This window comes from Rhinolophus ferrumequinum, chromosome 3, assembly GCF_004115265.2.
Source record: "Rhinolophus ferrumequinum isolate MPI-CBG mRhiFer1 chromosome 3, mRhiFer1_v1.p, whole genome shotgun sequence".
Taxonomy (NCBI): Eukaryota; Metazoa; Chordata; class Mammalia; order Chiroptera; family Rhinolophidae; genus Rhinolophus; species Rhinolophus ferrumequinum.
Window position 1 is genome coordinate 31,960,659 of NC_046286.1, and position 15,442 is coordinate 31,976,100.

Genomic DNA, 15,442 nt, shown 5'->3' on the forward strand with positions numbered 1-15,442 from the left:
TCCTGAGTTTTATCACTAAAGGTAAAGAAACAATTTTCCTTAAGACTGTGAATACTTCCTTAATAACGTTAGGATAAAAGAGTGATAAATAGAACATCTACAAAACTAGACAGATTTTAATTGTAATTTTACAGGTAATAATTGATGTATATTCCTGAAAATATGAAGAAACGGGAAAAACAAAGTTGGAAAAAATGGACAAGAGAAGTGTTGCAATATCTCAAAACATAGCCCTTCCCCTCCCTTCGTCTTACTCCTTCTGGAATCTCATCCATTCCCACGGCTTTGAATATGACCTATATCAATCACTCCCAAATTTATTTCACAACCCAGACCTCTCTTGAGTTCCATACCCATATTTCTAACTGCCTCTTCAGTAACTTCATTTGAATTTTTTAATGGAACCTCTAACTTTTTCTAACTCCTCCTCTCTCTCACCACAGATGAATTTACTCCTAGCCAAATTTTCTTTTCTTCCTCTAGTGGAACTCATCTCAGTAAACTAAACTTTTACCCAGCTAAGCAAGCCAGCTCTTGTTCCTCCCTACGTTTAATCCGTTATCACTTCCTGTTGATTCTTGTATCTCAGTTCCTTCCCATTTCAAACTTCCTTGTCAAGTCCTTAATACAAGCTACTGTCATATCTGGCTTCACAGAGCATGGGCATGCAAGTAGAGTTGCAATATAAAATACAGGACATGCAGTTCAATTTGAAGGTCAGATAAATAATGACTATTTTTTAGCATAAGTATGTTCCAAATATTGCATGGGGTATACATATACTAAAAATATTTTTTTTATTTGTCTGACGTTCAAATTTAATCGGCCATCCTATATATATATATCTTTTTTTTTTTGGCGATCCTACATGATGTGAAGGAGGAGAGGTTGTTTTGTTACATAGAGTGGTCAGGGAAAGCTGCCCTCATGTAGAGATATTTAAGCAGAGACATGAAGATAGTGAGAGAGCGAGGTATGTAAACACCAGCAAAGCAGCAGATGCCAAGGCCCAGAGGCAGGGACATGCTCAGCATGTGGGAGGAAAAACACGAAAAGCCAGGAGACTGGAGTTAAGTGAGTGAGGAGAAGAGGATGAGGCACATGCTACTGGAAATGGATCTGTGCTTTGTGTCAAATACGATTCTTAAGCCTGCAAGTTCAAAGGCTATACCTGGAATTTTGGTAAACTCAGCAAAGTAATAAGTAACTACCCTGTGAAACCTCTTGAGAGATGGTCAATCCTGGCCCTCCAAGACTCTGACCAGATAGTATGTGAATGGGTAGGCTTCTGAATTTATATCTTTCAGTAACAAATCTTTTATAAAGAGCTTTAAACAAGACTTAATTTATAATTAATTTAATATTATAATTCTATATTATTCATAATGCATTGTCTTTTAAGTACAAATGTATGTAAATATGTACTCTAGCAAAGTTGAAATATAAAGTATATCTCCACTAGAGAAATTAATACATTTTCTTTTCCTGCAGTCAGTAAAGTGGTATATAAATAGCTTAAGTAATACCAAGAATCCTCAACAAACTATAAAGAATGTAATAGGACATGTTTACATCTATTTTTCATGATGTCTCTAATTTAATTTTCTCCTTTGTAGTGCACAAGGAATGACCTCACCCCCTGGCTTTTCTTAAGGCCGGAGGCTTCTTTGGCCACAGAGAGTGGTCCATTTTCAGTATGAGCAACAGCAACACTCACAAATCTTTTATTTATTGAATCAATTGAAAAAGTGAAAAATTAAAGAGTGGATTTTAATTGGTCTGGGTTTCTTAGCTTTTTGACACGTGAAAGGAGGATTTCAATACTCGTATGTCTTTACTGAATAGTAAGTGAAAAAGAGGGAAAGAGGGAATTCAACCTGCCTTCAGTGAATACTCTATTAAACTGAATACTCTAGTAAAGTAGTAAACTGAATAGTATTCAGTTTAATAGAGTGGGTATAAAGAATTCTAGAGCAATGATAAGAAAAAATGTGTTTCAAAAGACATGTGATCTAATCTTAATACTAGAATGCTTACTAGAATGCGTACAATAAAAGGCCAAGTCAGCAGGTAAAAACATAGTAGAAAGATTTAGGGATTAAGAGGAAAAGTGATTTTATTTTATTTTATTTTTTAAAAGTTCATGTTTCAAACAGAGTGGGAACAAAATGCATTTCTACTGAAGAATAAGGAACGTTTTCTAGGTACTCTATTATTTTGTTTAGAATATGGCTTTGAGATGCAATGTTCAATACGGTAACAAAAAGTTGGACTATAGGAAACTTGTGGTTTATTTCCTCTTTTCCATTGAGTGGACGGCTATGTGATCTGGGGGAAAATCACACATGTTCTCTTGAATGATTTGTTCTTAGGTCCTCAGAATTCTGATTTTTGGAGGGAGAGAAGGGTAAAAATATTTTCTAAATGTATGTATTTTTTTGTCGGTGATCTAGATAAAGTCTAGGTAATCTACTCAAATCTGACCCAGCTGCCTTCCGTTGTGTTTCCTTTGCCCCCTTTTCAATATCTTTCCAACCCTACAAACTGCCCAGGTCCTTCAAGCCAAGTTAGGAGAAAGGTGGGCCTGACAATCACTAACAACATTTTAGCATAAATTTGTTAAAGACATTTGCATTTTCTTTTCAAAAGGTCTGTTAATTTAAGGATTCCTAAGCAGTGCATCTGTTGTGGTGAAATTTTAGAAGTTATTTTTGAAACATTCCAGAAAGCCTTTGAAATGACACTGCTGCAGTGATTCTCCTGTCTACCTGACAGAATGTCTGGATACTTGGTTCTCAGCAGTGGTTCTTCCAGGTATATGAACATTTACTCAGACAATGTGCTTTATTTTAAAATGCAGGTGTCGATACTTAAAGACATTAACACTTTCAACTTGTGGTAGCCACTTCCACTGCCTTGTCATTTTTATGCAGTGGATCCCTAAAACGTGTGCATTTAGAATATTGTGTCTTGAATCTTACCCCCAAATAATTGACATTTAGTTTTTATTTGTTGTGTTTTGCTTTTCACAATAAAGCCCATAGTCTAAAGATAGGACACCGTATTTGATTTTCATAAAGACTTCAGTGTAGAAATACTTTCATAATGTTGCTGGAAATGTTGAATTCCACTCATTTCAAACTGACAGGTTTATTACTTTGATATCATATATCCATTAAGTCCCTGGAAGAATTTAAATACTGTTTTAAAGTCCCTGGAAGAAATTTATACTGTTTCCTACTTGGCAGTGGACTAGCATACCTTTCCCTCATTACCGAAGTGTCATAGGAGGAAGCCCATTTCCACTGTCTCGAGATTTGTTTTCCCTGTCATCTCTTGGGCCTTCCCTACAAATGTTGCGAAGAATTGAAATTAATCTCATCTTATAGTGATATAGTCATTCATTATGAAAAATTTTTGTTTTGTTTTTAGCTTAAAGTATTTTCTTACAAACATGTTGTTTACCTCATTTTGTTGACATATTACACATACTAAAGTCAACAAATCTTACATGTAGAGTGCAATGAATTTTTACACATCCACATTTATACATCCATGTAACTGTCACTCAGGTCAACATATAGAACAGTTACAAAACCCTAGATTTTCCTGCATTGGCTCCCAGTTGACAACCCACTAAAGGAGCTAGTACTTGGACATAGATTAGTTGTGCAATCTCTTGAACTTCATATAAATGCAGTTATCTAGTATGTGTTCTTTTGGGGATGGTATTTTTTTCCACTTAATATTATATATGTGAGATTCATCCAGGTTGTTGCATGTATCAGTAATTCATTCTTTTTTTTTATTGCTATACAGTTTTTCATTGTATATATCACAATGTATTCATTTATTCTCTTGTCAATGGATATTTGGGTTGTTTCCAGTTTTAGACTATTACGAGTAATGCTGCAATGAATATTCTCTTCTACATGGGCCGTTTACATTAATTTTTTTGTATTAATTTCTCTTGAGTTGATGAAGTTCCAGGTCATAGAGTTCAAGTATATTTAGCTTTAATAAATGCTGCCAAACAGTTTTCTAAAGTGGTTGTACTGATTTCCACTCCCACAGCAATGTAGGGGAGCTCTCTCTCCTCCACATCCTCATCTACCCTTACTGCTGTCAGCTCTTTCAGGTTTAGCCATTTAGTAGCATCTCATTGTCGTTTTACTTTGCATTTCCCTGATTACTGATGATGTTGAGCACCTTTTATGTGCTGGCAGACAATTCGGGTATTTTCTTTTGTGACGTGCCTTATTTTGCGCATTTTCAAAATGGGGTTTACAATCTTTTTCTTACTGATTTGCGTAAGTCCTTTGTATATTCTGAATATGATACTTTATTGGGTATATGTGTTGTAACAGTATGTGGCTTGCCTTTTTGCCCTTTTAATTTATCTTTCAATTAATAAAATTTTAATTTTAATAAAGTCCAATTTATCAAACTTTTATAATTAGTGGTATCCCTTGTGAGAAATCTTTGCTACCCCAAGTTCATGAAGAATTTATGTTTTTCTGTAGTCCTTTATTGTTTTACCTTTCAAATTTAGGTCTAATATCATTTCTAATTAATTTCTATGCATGGTGTGAGGTAAGAGTTAAGGTTCAGTGTTTTTCTCTATGGAGATCCAGTTGCCCCAGAACCATATATTGAAAAGACCATCCTTTTCCCACTGAATATCCATGGCCCTTTTATGGTAAATGAGACCATATATTCACAGCTCTGTTTTTGGACTCTTTACTCTGTTTCTTTGATCTATTTATCTATATATGCACCAACAAGTACCACATTATAAAATTCTTGACATCTGCTTAAGTTTTCCAGCTTGTTCTTCAATTTTGCCTTAGCAATTTTAGTTTTTTTGTAATTCCATATAAATTTGAGAATCATCTTGTCAGTTTACACACACACACACACACACACACACACACGCACTCACACAGTTGGGATTTAAATTGGTATTACACTGAATCTAGAGATAAATTGACAATTGACATCTTAATATTATTGAGTCTTCCAATCTAAGTATTTGATTTATCCCTTCAGTTATTTACGAACTTAATGTCTCTCAGCAATGTTTTCTAGTTTTCAGTGCAGAGATCTTAATGAGATGCTTGTTTTTTATAAAAATGACTATGAATTCAGATTAAAAAAAGGTAATGTTTACAAAATGTCCAATTTTACTATTATTTAAGACCCGCAGTTATGTTAAGATCGCTGAGATAGGAATTTCCAAAGTAGCTCAGTAATCTCTAAAATTATACAGTGCTATAATTTAATTTATATGTATTGTAGCTTTTAAATCTGATTAAGTCATAGCACTGTTTAGAATCTGATTTATTCTTCTGGTTAAATATATTAAGATGCTTCCCTGTCAATACCCCTGAATTCTGTGATATATTTGTTAAAGAAAAGGGCTGAGGAGCTCAGCAGTTAAACTAGAGGGAGAATCAGTATTTTTCACTTTCCATAGAACAGGAGATCAGTTTGATTTAAAGCAGTTCATCCCTCCTCTCTATTAAATATTTTTGGTCATGAAACCCAAACATGAATTTTGGACGTGGAGAATTAAGGTCGTGATTGCATGACGTCAAAATGTTTATTTAATTTGTTTTAAGAAGATCTCTACAATTGTACAGTTACCTGGGCATATTCTCAAGATTGGTAGCAATTTTGTCTGAATTTCTGAATTGACTGTGACATTCACAGAATCTAACCTGAGTTAGATTTAAATATACCCCAAGTAATTAAAAGATGAGTGTATGCAAATACATTACTATGTGAGTACCTTATGTAGTGTTGAATATGTAAATTCACTCAGTGGAGACAAACTTTATCTTTTATTTCTTTGAATGTTATTTTCTTAGCATATCATACCTTTCAATGATTTTATCTCATTTTTTTCATTATAGGCTACTTTTGTATAGCAGAGGCCTTTACTTTTTTGCTTTTTAATTTTCTCTTAATAACTTTTATCTATGTTACTATCTTAGTTCTGGTTGCTCTAACAAGAATATCATAGGCTGGGTGGCTTAAACTTTAAACATTTATTTCACACATTTCAGGAGGCTGGAAAGTCCGAGTTCAGGTACTAGCATGGAGAAGTTCTGGCAAGAGCCCTATCTGGTTTCCTTACATAGCAGAGAGAGAAGCAGCTTCTGTTTCTCTATCCCCTTATCAGGACACCAATCCCATCATGGGGTCTCTACGTATGACCTCATCCAAAATTAGTTACTTCCCAAGGCCCCACCTTCAAATGTGATCACACTGTGGATTAAGGCCTCAACATATGAATTTTGGGGGGCAGGCACAATCAGTCCGTAGCAGTCCCCTTCTATTTTAAAGTTTAATATCACCAGATACCAAAATCTAAATTAAAGTTATGTTAAAATATAATAGTAGTTCACTTGTTTTAATATTGGAATATAATTTGCATATGAAAATTTAATGTTGCTAAAGCTAGTTAATTTCTTAATGTCCAGTATGTAGCAACAATAGCAAAGATTAGAATGTTAGAATAATGATGACAATAGTAATAATAGCTAACACTAACAGGCATTCACTGTCTACCAGGTACTGTTCTGAGCACTCCACATACATAACTATGTAATCTTTACAAACTATTAGGTGAGTAATGTTTGTATCCTCATTTTATAGAAATTCAATAAAATGGTTTTATTTCCATTTTTAAGTTTCTGACTGTATTGTGTGATTCAAATTTATTTGAAAAAAAAGATAGAAAATGTAATGCAAATCCTCAATACTTTTTTTTTTTTAATAGAAAAACAGTGTCCTATCCTGAGAACAGAGGAACGTCAGTTTATACAAGACAACAGAGATAAACTTGAAGTTTCAGGTAAGCGTTATAATCCTTCACAAAGAAGCATTTTGAGTAAAATTATTGCCAAACATGTGATATATTGTAGGCGATTCCTGGACAGTGTAATTTAAGATGGTAACATCAATATAAAGCAAATAAATTGTATGCATTGTAGAAATTTTGAAAAACAATAAAGAAAACTTACGAGAAAGATCTCACTACCCAAATACAGTCATGAGTCCCATTTTGGTATATCATTCCTTTCTTGATCTTTCTTACTTTCATCCTTCATTCATTCTAATTCTCTCTGCTCTCTTACACACACATACACACACACACACACACACACACACACACACACACACACAGAATCATTATATATATATTGTATTTGAAATCCAAGCATTTCCTCCCACACATCAACATATATTCTTCTAAAACGGTAATATTTTTTACTTAAGGACTTTTCTGTCTTTAGCCATCAGAGCTGTTACAATGAACTATTCTGATTATTTACTTAGGATAATTCCCTACGTCAAAGAAAATTACTATTTGAGTCTTTTGAAACATGTTTGATCCTCCTATATCCTAAAAGGAGAAAAACGAGGGTGAGAAATTTTGCTGATCCCAAACAGCAGGATTTCATTTGAAATAAATCACTCTATAGCTAAGGACAACAAAATGTTCTACTTAAAAATCAATATCTCTGTAAATTTACTAAATTTAATAAAACTGCTTGGCTTAGATCATTTGTCGCATTTTACAGGTTTTGACTTAGGGGAGAGCTTTTCTTTGAGACGTGCATTTTGTGAAGGGGATAAAACCTGTTTCAAATTGGGAAGTGCACTTCTTATCAGAGATACCATGTAAGTAAAATCATTTTTCTTTATACTTTAACTATTCAAATTAACTGTTTACATTAACTATTTTCTTGAATGCTGTGGTAAATGTTCTGTTTGTGTACTTGTTGTTTTTAATAATCTTTGCAATCTGATCTTGCTCTATGATGCAAATACCATTTACATGCAAGATAGATGCATAATCTTTAGAGGATAGAAATTAAATTTTGTTTCGAAAAAACGTTATTTTTGTTTAAAGTAGACATGATGAAAATTAGATTTTAAAGTGTAAACTTTAAAACATAACGCACAATGTAGACTTACAGACAAAAGGCTGATATTTATTATTTATATTTCTACATGCTTTATGCATGTAGAAAAGCTTCATGATAAATTAAAAGAACTTAGCCCTTAGGTATTCATATTATATCTTGTATAGAATAAATAGTAGAGAAAAACTGTTTTTTCATTTTTATTGTTGCTCTTGATACTCATTTCATTTCAAAATGGATTTACCAAAGGGTTCCTTTGTTATCTTTACTATTCTTTTTCTACTGATAAACCTGGGATTAAAAAGGAATCACTTGCCATTTAATTATTGACAATTGGTCAGCAACTATACAGATTAATAATAATTCTCCTTATGTGTGGCTATCTATAACTGGAGGATGGGTCAATAGTAATTAAGAAAGCTTGAGTCATCAGGAAGGCAGTTATAGCTTATATAGTCAGGATATTTAGTCTTTGAGTCTTAGATGAGCATTCCAGTGTATGAAAACACTACAATGAAGAAAGCATCACAATTCTGCTTGGTTTAAAATGCAACACAGAATAGTCTGCATCAACCAGAAGCATGCTAGACTCCTGGGTGGCAGCCCTGCCCCACAGCCTGAAGAAGGTTTTTATAGCAGCTGGCAGCCAACGGCAGCCTGGGAAACTTTTGGTGATGGACAGTTTGTCACAACTTTTTCTACAGCCTCTCTTGGGTGGCTCTAGGGACAATGTGGGCCTGAGGTGAGCGGTGGCTGGTCACTGTGTTCTCAGGGTTTTGTGAAGTGATGACAGTTCAGCACTGGTACAAGAACTGAATCTGCATTAACTTTAAAAATCACCAGCCATTTGCGACAATGTGGATGGATCTTGAGATTATAATGCTGAGCGAAAGAAGTCAGACAGAAAAAGTTGAGAACTATATGATTTCATTCATAAGTGGGATATAAAACCGAAAACAACAAAGGAATAAGACAAACAAATAAAGAAACAAAAACTCATAGATACAGACAACAGTTTAGTGGTTAGCAGAGGGTAAGCGGGGAGGGAGGTGGTTGATGAGGGTAAAAGGGGTCAAATATATGGTGATGGAAGGAGAACTGACTCTGGGTGATGAACATACAGTGTGATATATAGCTGATGTGATGTGTTACAGAATTGTACACATGAAACCTATGTAACTTTACTAACCATTGTCGCCCCCAATAAACTTTAATAAAATAAAAAAAAATCAGCAGCCAGACCTGTGACTCCCTGGGACCCCACCCTGCCCAGCTAGTCCTGCATTGCCCAAGACACCTCAACACTGGGTGAACCAGCCCAGCTCGCACACCTAAGGAGGCTTTTGCAATGGCTGAACCTTACAGGTAACTGGCAGGTGGCAACAGGCATAGGGGTCCCTAGGCTTTCTGCTAAGCTGCCCCAGGCCCATTACTGGTGGCAGCCAGCCTCAGTTCACAGTGAGGCCACCCCCACATGCCTAGAGGTCCAGCACAGGCAGCAACCAACCACATATAGCATCGTAGCCCCTACCAGATAGTCCCAAGCTGATCACAGTCAAGGCTGAAATTGGTCTGCACAGGAGCCCCTCCCAAAAGACACCAGAAACAACACACCCAGAGACCGGCTTCAGAACACACCAGAGCACCACAGGTTAGCCCCAAATGTGGCACACCGAAATGGTGGTCTCAACAGGTAAAAGAGCTCTCTGGGGCAAAGACTTCTCTGAGGGGTCAGCCCCCACACAGCAGTTCACACATTGTGGGTATAGCTAGTTCTCACAGCCAGTCAGCCTGGGAGTCAATCCCACCCACCCATGTGCCAAAAGTAATCATGGTTCAACTACAGCAGGCGCATACACACAACACAAACAAGGGATACTCCCGCAATACACGCACAGGTGATCAGGGAGACTGTGCCACTGGACCATACAGAACACATATTACATAAAGTCACCTGGACAACACTGAGAGTCATAGGAGATCTACTTAATACATAGAGGCAAACACAGAGAGGCAGCCAAAATGAGGAAACAAAGAAACATCCCAAATAAAAGAACAGGAGAAGCCTCCAGAAAAGGAACTTAATGAAATGGAGGCAACCAACCTACAAGAGACAGTTTAAAACACTGATTATAAGAATGCTTGAGGAGCTTAGTGAGAATTTCAACAAAGAGATAGTAAACATAAAGAAGGACAGAGAAACCATAAAAAAGAACGAGTCAGAAATAAAGAATACAAAAACTGAAATGAAGAATGCACTAGAAGGAATCAGTAAACGAATAGATGAAGCAGAGAATCGAATCAGCGATTTAGAAAACAAGGTAGCAGAAAACACCCAATAGGAAAAATAAGAAGAATAATTAAAAAACATGAACACAGTTTGGGATAACATCAAGCATAACAACATTTGCATCATAGGAATATCAGAAGAAGAGAGGGAGCAAGGAATCAAGAAACCATTTGAAGAAATAATGACTGAAAACTTCCCTAACCTGGTGAGGAAATAGACATATAAACCCAGGAAGTACAGAGAGTCCCAAACAAGAAGTATCCAAACAGGCCCACACCAAGACACATTATAATTAAAATGGTAAAGGTTAAAGACAAAGAATCCTAAAAGCAGCAAGAGAAAGACAACAAGTTACTTACAAGGGAGCTCCCATACAATTGGCATCAGATTTCTCAACAGAAACTTGCAGGCCAGAAGGGATTGGCAGGAAATATTCAGTGATGAAAAACAAGGGCCTACAACCAAGACTACTTTGCCCAGCAAGGCTTTCATTTAAAATCAAAGGAGAGTTAAAGAGCTTGCCAGACAAGAAAAAGCTAAAGGAGTTCATTACCACCAAGCCAGCATGACAAGAAACATTTAAAGGACTTCTTTAAGAAGAAGGGGAAAACAAAAGAAGATCAAAAATATCAATAATGAAATGGCAATAACTATGTACCCATCAGTAATCAGTTTAAATGTAAATGGATTAAATGCTCCAATCAAAAGACATAGGGTAGCTGAATAGATAAGAAACCAAGACCCGTGCATATGCTGTCTACAAGAGACCCATCTCAGATCGAAAGCACACATAGACTGAAAGTGAAGAGATGGAAAAAGATATTTCACCCAAATGGAAACTAGAAAAAATCTGGAGTAGCAATACTTATATTGGACAAAATAGACTTTAAAGCAAAGACTATTATAAATGACAAAAAAAGGACATTGCATAATGATAAATGAATCAATCCAAGAGGACATATGGTCATTTAATCTATGACAAAAGAAGCAAGAATATACACTGGGGTAACAACAGTCTACTTAATAAATGGTGTTGGGAAAACTGGACAGATACATGCAAAAAATGAAAGTGGACCACCTTCTTACTCCATACGCATGACTTGTAGTCATCTTTTGTTATTGGTATATATTGAGTATTACAATTTTAGTATAGTTTTTTTCCTTTCTTAAAATATGTATGCGTTTTTGTGGGGTTTTTTGGCACCCTCTGTATATTGGTTTAGATGCTTCTATTAGTACATAATTTTAATTAATGAGTTCAAGAAAGGCAAGATATTATCTTCCTAAAATGAAAATACATTTTATCTCCTGCCCTGTTCCTAATGATTTAACCCCCTGTAACTTTGGCCTGGTGGCTAAAGGATTGAAGTGAAAATCTTTTAGAATTCATCAGGCCTGTATGTCAGAAGACTTAACTAATTGTAAGTAGTTGGAAAGCTTGCTGCCACATTTAGGCAATACTATTCCCCTTTGAATAGGTGTGATAATAAATATCAGATACAATTTGAAATTTATGTTCTGACCTTTGGCTCTGAATCACTGGGTGATCAATGTAAGTGAATTCTGTGGCTCCGTGCAGCACAACCTTGGTACCTCCACTATAGGAAACCAGAGGTATCTGGTTAAGCTGACTAGCAAGTGTCAAGTAGCTTGGCTCATATCCACTTAACTTCACTCATTGAGCCAAGTGTGCTAGGATGCTTCTCTCGCATGTTGCCATTTTGATTTTTCAATGAGACAGGAGTAAAGTTGCAGCTATTTATATATTTGTAAATAAGCTGCCTTGCAGAATCAGCATGGGAAAAGGCATATGCTATTCTGTATGGAAAATGGGGATTCTTTCTGTGCCTGAGCTTGTTTATATTGCTCTGACATCTTCCAAGTGAGATTTATGAGGGGAGAGATCGAACGAGTGTGCTGGTCAGATACCTAGTTATGGCACGCACTTGGTGCCTGAAGCATGGCTTAACGTGGGAACCCCAAAGGCGGCTTCCCAAGGGCCCTCCAAACAAACGTTGTTGAGCACGAGTTCAGGGAACATCTGAGGGGCTTTTTATGTTTGGTTTTATTTTAAATTAATGTCCATTTCTTCAGTATTCCTTGGGATAGCAAATGGTAAATAATATTTGGGGGCTTTAGTGTGATTTATGGATGATGTGATACAGAATTGCACACCTGAAATCTATGTAATTTTACTAACAATTGTCACCCCAATAAATTAAAAAAATAAAATTAAAAAAAAAAGAAAGAAAAAAAAAGATTCTGGGTGGCATGCTGACTGGTTTTCTAGAATTATCTTTCAAAAGGAAAGTTCCTTGGCTTTTTCTATCTACAGGTACCCCTTGTTATCTGAAAATAATAATTCATTATTTCCATACATATTGAAAACTATATCCTAGATGATCATACCCTGATTATCTTTAAGTTGTGATTTGGCAATTATGAGGGCAAAATAGTGAAGTTTTGAGAGAAATTATACACAAAACATGTATATACTATGGAGCAACTTATTTTCTTGGTATAATATATTCCTTATATTTCATTAGTTGCTTCTAAAAAACATGTTTTAAATAAAAATGTCTTAGCAGATATATAATATTTTAGAAGAGTTGGCGAATGTTGAATTTCTGCACACTGTTGATTCTGAAAGGGCAACACACCTTTGTTTCAACTGGCCCATGAGGAAAACAATCAATTTAGAATGTACCAAGGAAGTGAATTTCCTGATTTATTATTGAATTCAGGGATGGTAAAGAGCCCTATGTCTCAGGTTCTATGATTGATACCTAGTGGCTCTCAGGATTCTGGGGCCATTTTGGGTTCAGCAGATTAGAGTGCTATGACCCTTTAACAGAAAAAGGGGAGAAGGGGATGCTTATAAGCGTTTCAAGCCTGTAGCTTCTCTGATTTACGATGATTCCTGTGAGCTGCTGGCAACTGAAACATTTCCTAAGAATGGGAGGAAATGAGGCTCTATGTGAAAAAAATAATCATCAATATGGATTAACTTTAATAAGAGCTTGGATAGAGTAGCTAGACACAGTGACATTAACTGACAGATGTGGTCCCCTTAGCTTTTGTTACAGATAAATAATTCTCCAGTGAAGAGGTGTCTTTCATTAAATTGGTGGTTGCTTTCTGGGAGCAAGGGCTATTTGGTTTTACAGCTTTATAGGGGGAAAAAACTGGTAGAAGATATTCTCATTTGCATTTCATGTTTTTATTAACACAATAATCCTCAGCAAATGGAAAACCCCAAATTATATATTTGGAAGATGTGTAGCGTTTTGTTTGTTTGTTTGTTTGTTTGTTTGTTTGTTTTTTTAGGCGGTTTTCAAGTTCTCTGGACCTTACCAGTTCCCTTGGAAACAATCCTGAATATGGGGAAAGCTATTATACATATTGCAAGATGATCTGTATCCTGTCTTTGCTACTATTGAATGATTCATTCCATGGGCTTGTCTCTTCTATACAGACCTTTATTCTACTTCCAGATTTTTGTTATTACAAATAACATCACGCCAGACTAGAAAGTTGTTTTTCTCTGTGTTTCGGATTATTTCCATAAGATTGATTTTTTGAAGTGGAATTCCTAGTTCATTTTTAAAGATCTTGATATATACTTCTAATTATGTTCCATCATTGTTTTATCCAACTGTTCTGCGTATTACCCAATATCTCCAGGACATTATTATTTAAAAATTTTATTTTTTTAAGTAAAAACTCGTAACAATTACAAGCGGAATGTATAACTTACTATGTAAGTATCAGGGGGTGCTGAAATATTTCTCTTCTGAAGAGAAGAAGTAGCATTCAATAAGTCACTGAAATGAATGCAGTGTAGTCTAGAGCTCACCCTTTTATTCAGCAAGGATTTATTGAGCATCACTGTGGGTTGGGCACTTTACTGGGCTCTGGGATTACACTAGAGAAAGAATGCAGGTCTTGTCATGCCTTTCTGGACCCTGCTGGAGAGATACACAGTGCAAGGAAAAGCTATACTTCTCTCTTGCCTTGACTCAAAAGAAACTGAGGTTATTGCCTTCTATCATTCAAGTATGGGCTACAAAACTCAATCCCACTCCTTGTCTCATGAAGACTGAACTTTCCTAAGTATCACACACAGGCTGATTTTTAAATTTCATTCTTTCCCTCTCAAGGGCCTGTTTTTAACCCATATCTCATTTTTATTGCTCTCCTTTGGGACCTCTCCAAGTTCTCAAAACCAGTTACATTCCAAGGCTCACAATTAAGTTCAGAACTCTGATACTGAAGCTTCTAATTGCTGAATGTTTCAGGAGGATTACTTCACGATTCCATTCAACTATAGAGAATGACTAGTTATGTATTCCTTGGTTTTTCATTTGGGGCATTCTATTATTTTTTAGATAGCAAGCTTCCCATATAAGGAAATGTGACTTAGTTAAAAAGTTGTCCCACTGTTTACATGAGATTGACTGTTACACATAACTCTTATGTCATCACTGTATTTCCTTAATCACAGTTTGGCATATCAAAAATGTGAGACAAGTCATTAAGTCATACAATCTCAAGATGAAAAGAAAAGCATAAGTTCACAATTACTGAGTTATTTAAAAGGTACAACTTAGCCAAATTATATATATAAGATAGAACAGAATTTTAAGAGTGTTGTTATACAGATTTTAAAAGTGCATGGAAATATTTTCTTCTACATCAATAGAATTTATTTATCTCTAGAAAATTCACAAATGTTAATATGTTTTAATAACAAATTGCTTTATATGGAAATGACTACCTGTTGGCTCTCAATATTGGGAGTTCCCCTTGTGAAGTCTGAAACTGGCCCCCATACAGAGAGGGCAAGGTGAGATCCAAGAAAGCCAAACCACCCCAGATTGGTAGGTAGAAGGTTTAATAAGCAAGGGAACTTACATACGAGACTTGTCTTGAGGTTCCATAAGACAAACAGGTTTCTGTAACTGTCAGTTGGACTCTTAAAAGTTTATACAGTAAGTCTTCACTTAACATTATTAATAGGTTCTTGGAAACTGTGACTTTAAGCTAAACAATGTATAAAAAAAAATCAATTTTACCATAGGCTAATTGATACAGAGTTACATCACTATGGCATATTTCTGGTCGCAAAAACATCACTAAATTTCTAAATAAAGACTCAAAACCATTATAATACTAAACATTGAAATAAATATGAGCTATACATACATTTAAGAAAGAT

The 15,442-nt window shown here is 35.5% G+C and overlaps 1 protein-coding gene across 1 annotated transcript in view; it reads left to right on the forward strand.

Annotated features, from left to right (window-relative positions):
- The window catches only part of COL19A1 (collagen type XIX alpha 1 chain), a 304,480-nt gene that overhangs the window by 16,934 nt on the left and 272,104 nt on the right, over positions 1-15,442 (forward strand). Inside the window, exons 3-4 of the mRNA XM_033102674.1 lie at positions 6,785-6,859; positions 7,590-7,689. Of these exons, the coding sequence (XP_032958565.1) occupies positions 6,785-6,859; positions 7,590-7,689 (175 nt within the window). The remainder of the gene's footprint in view (positions 1-6,784; positions 6,860-7,589; positions 7,690-15,442) is intronic.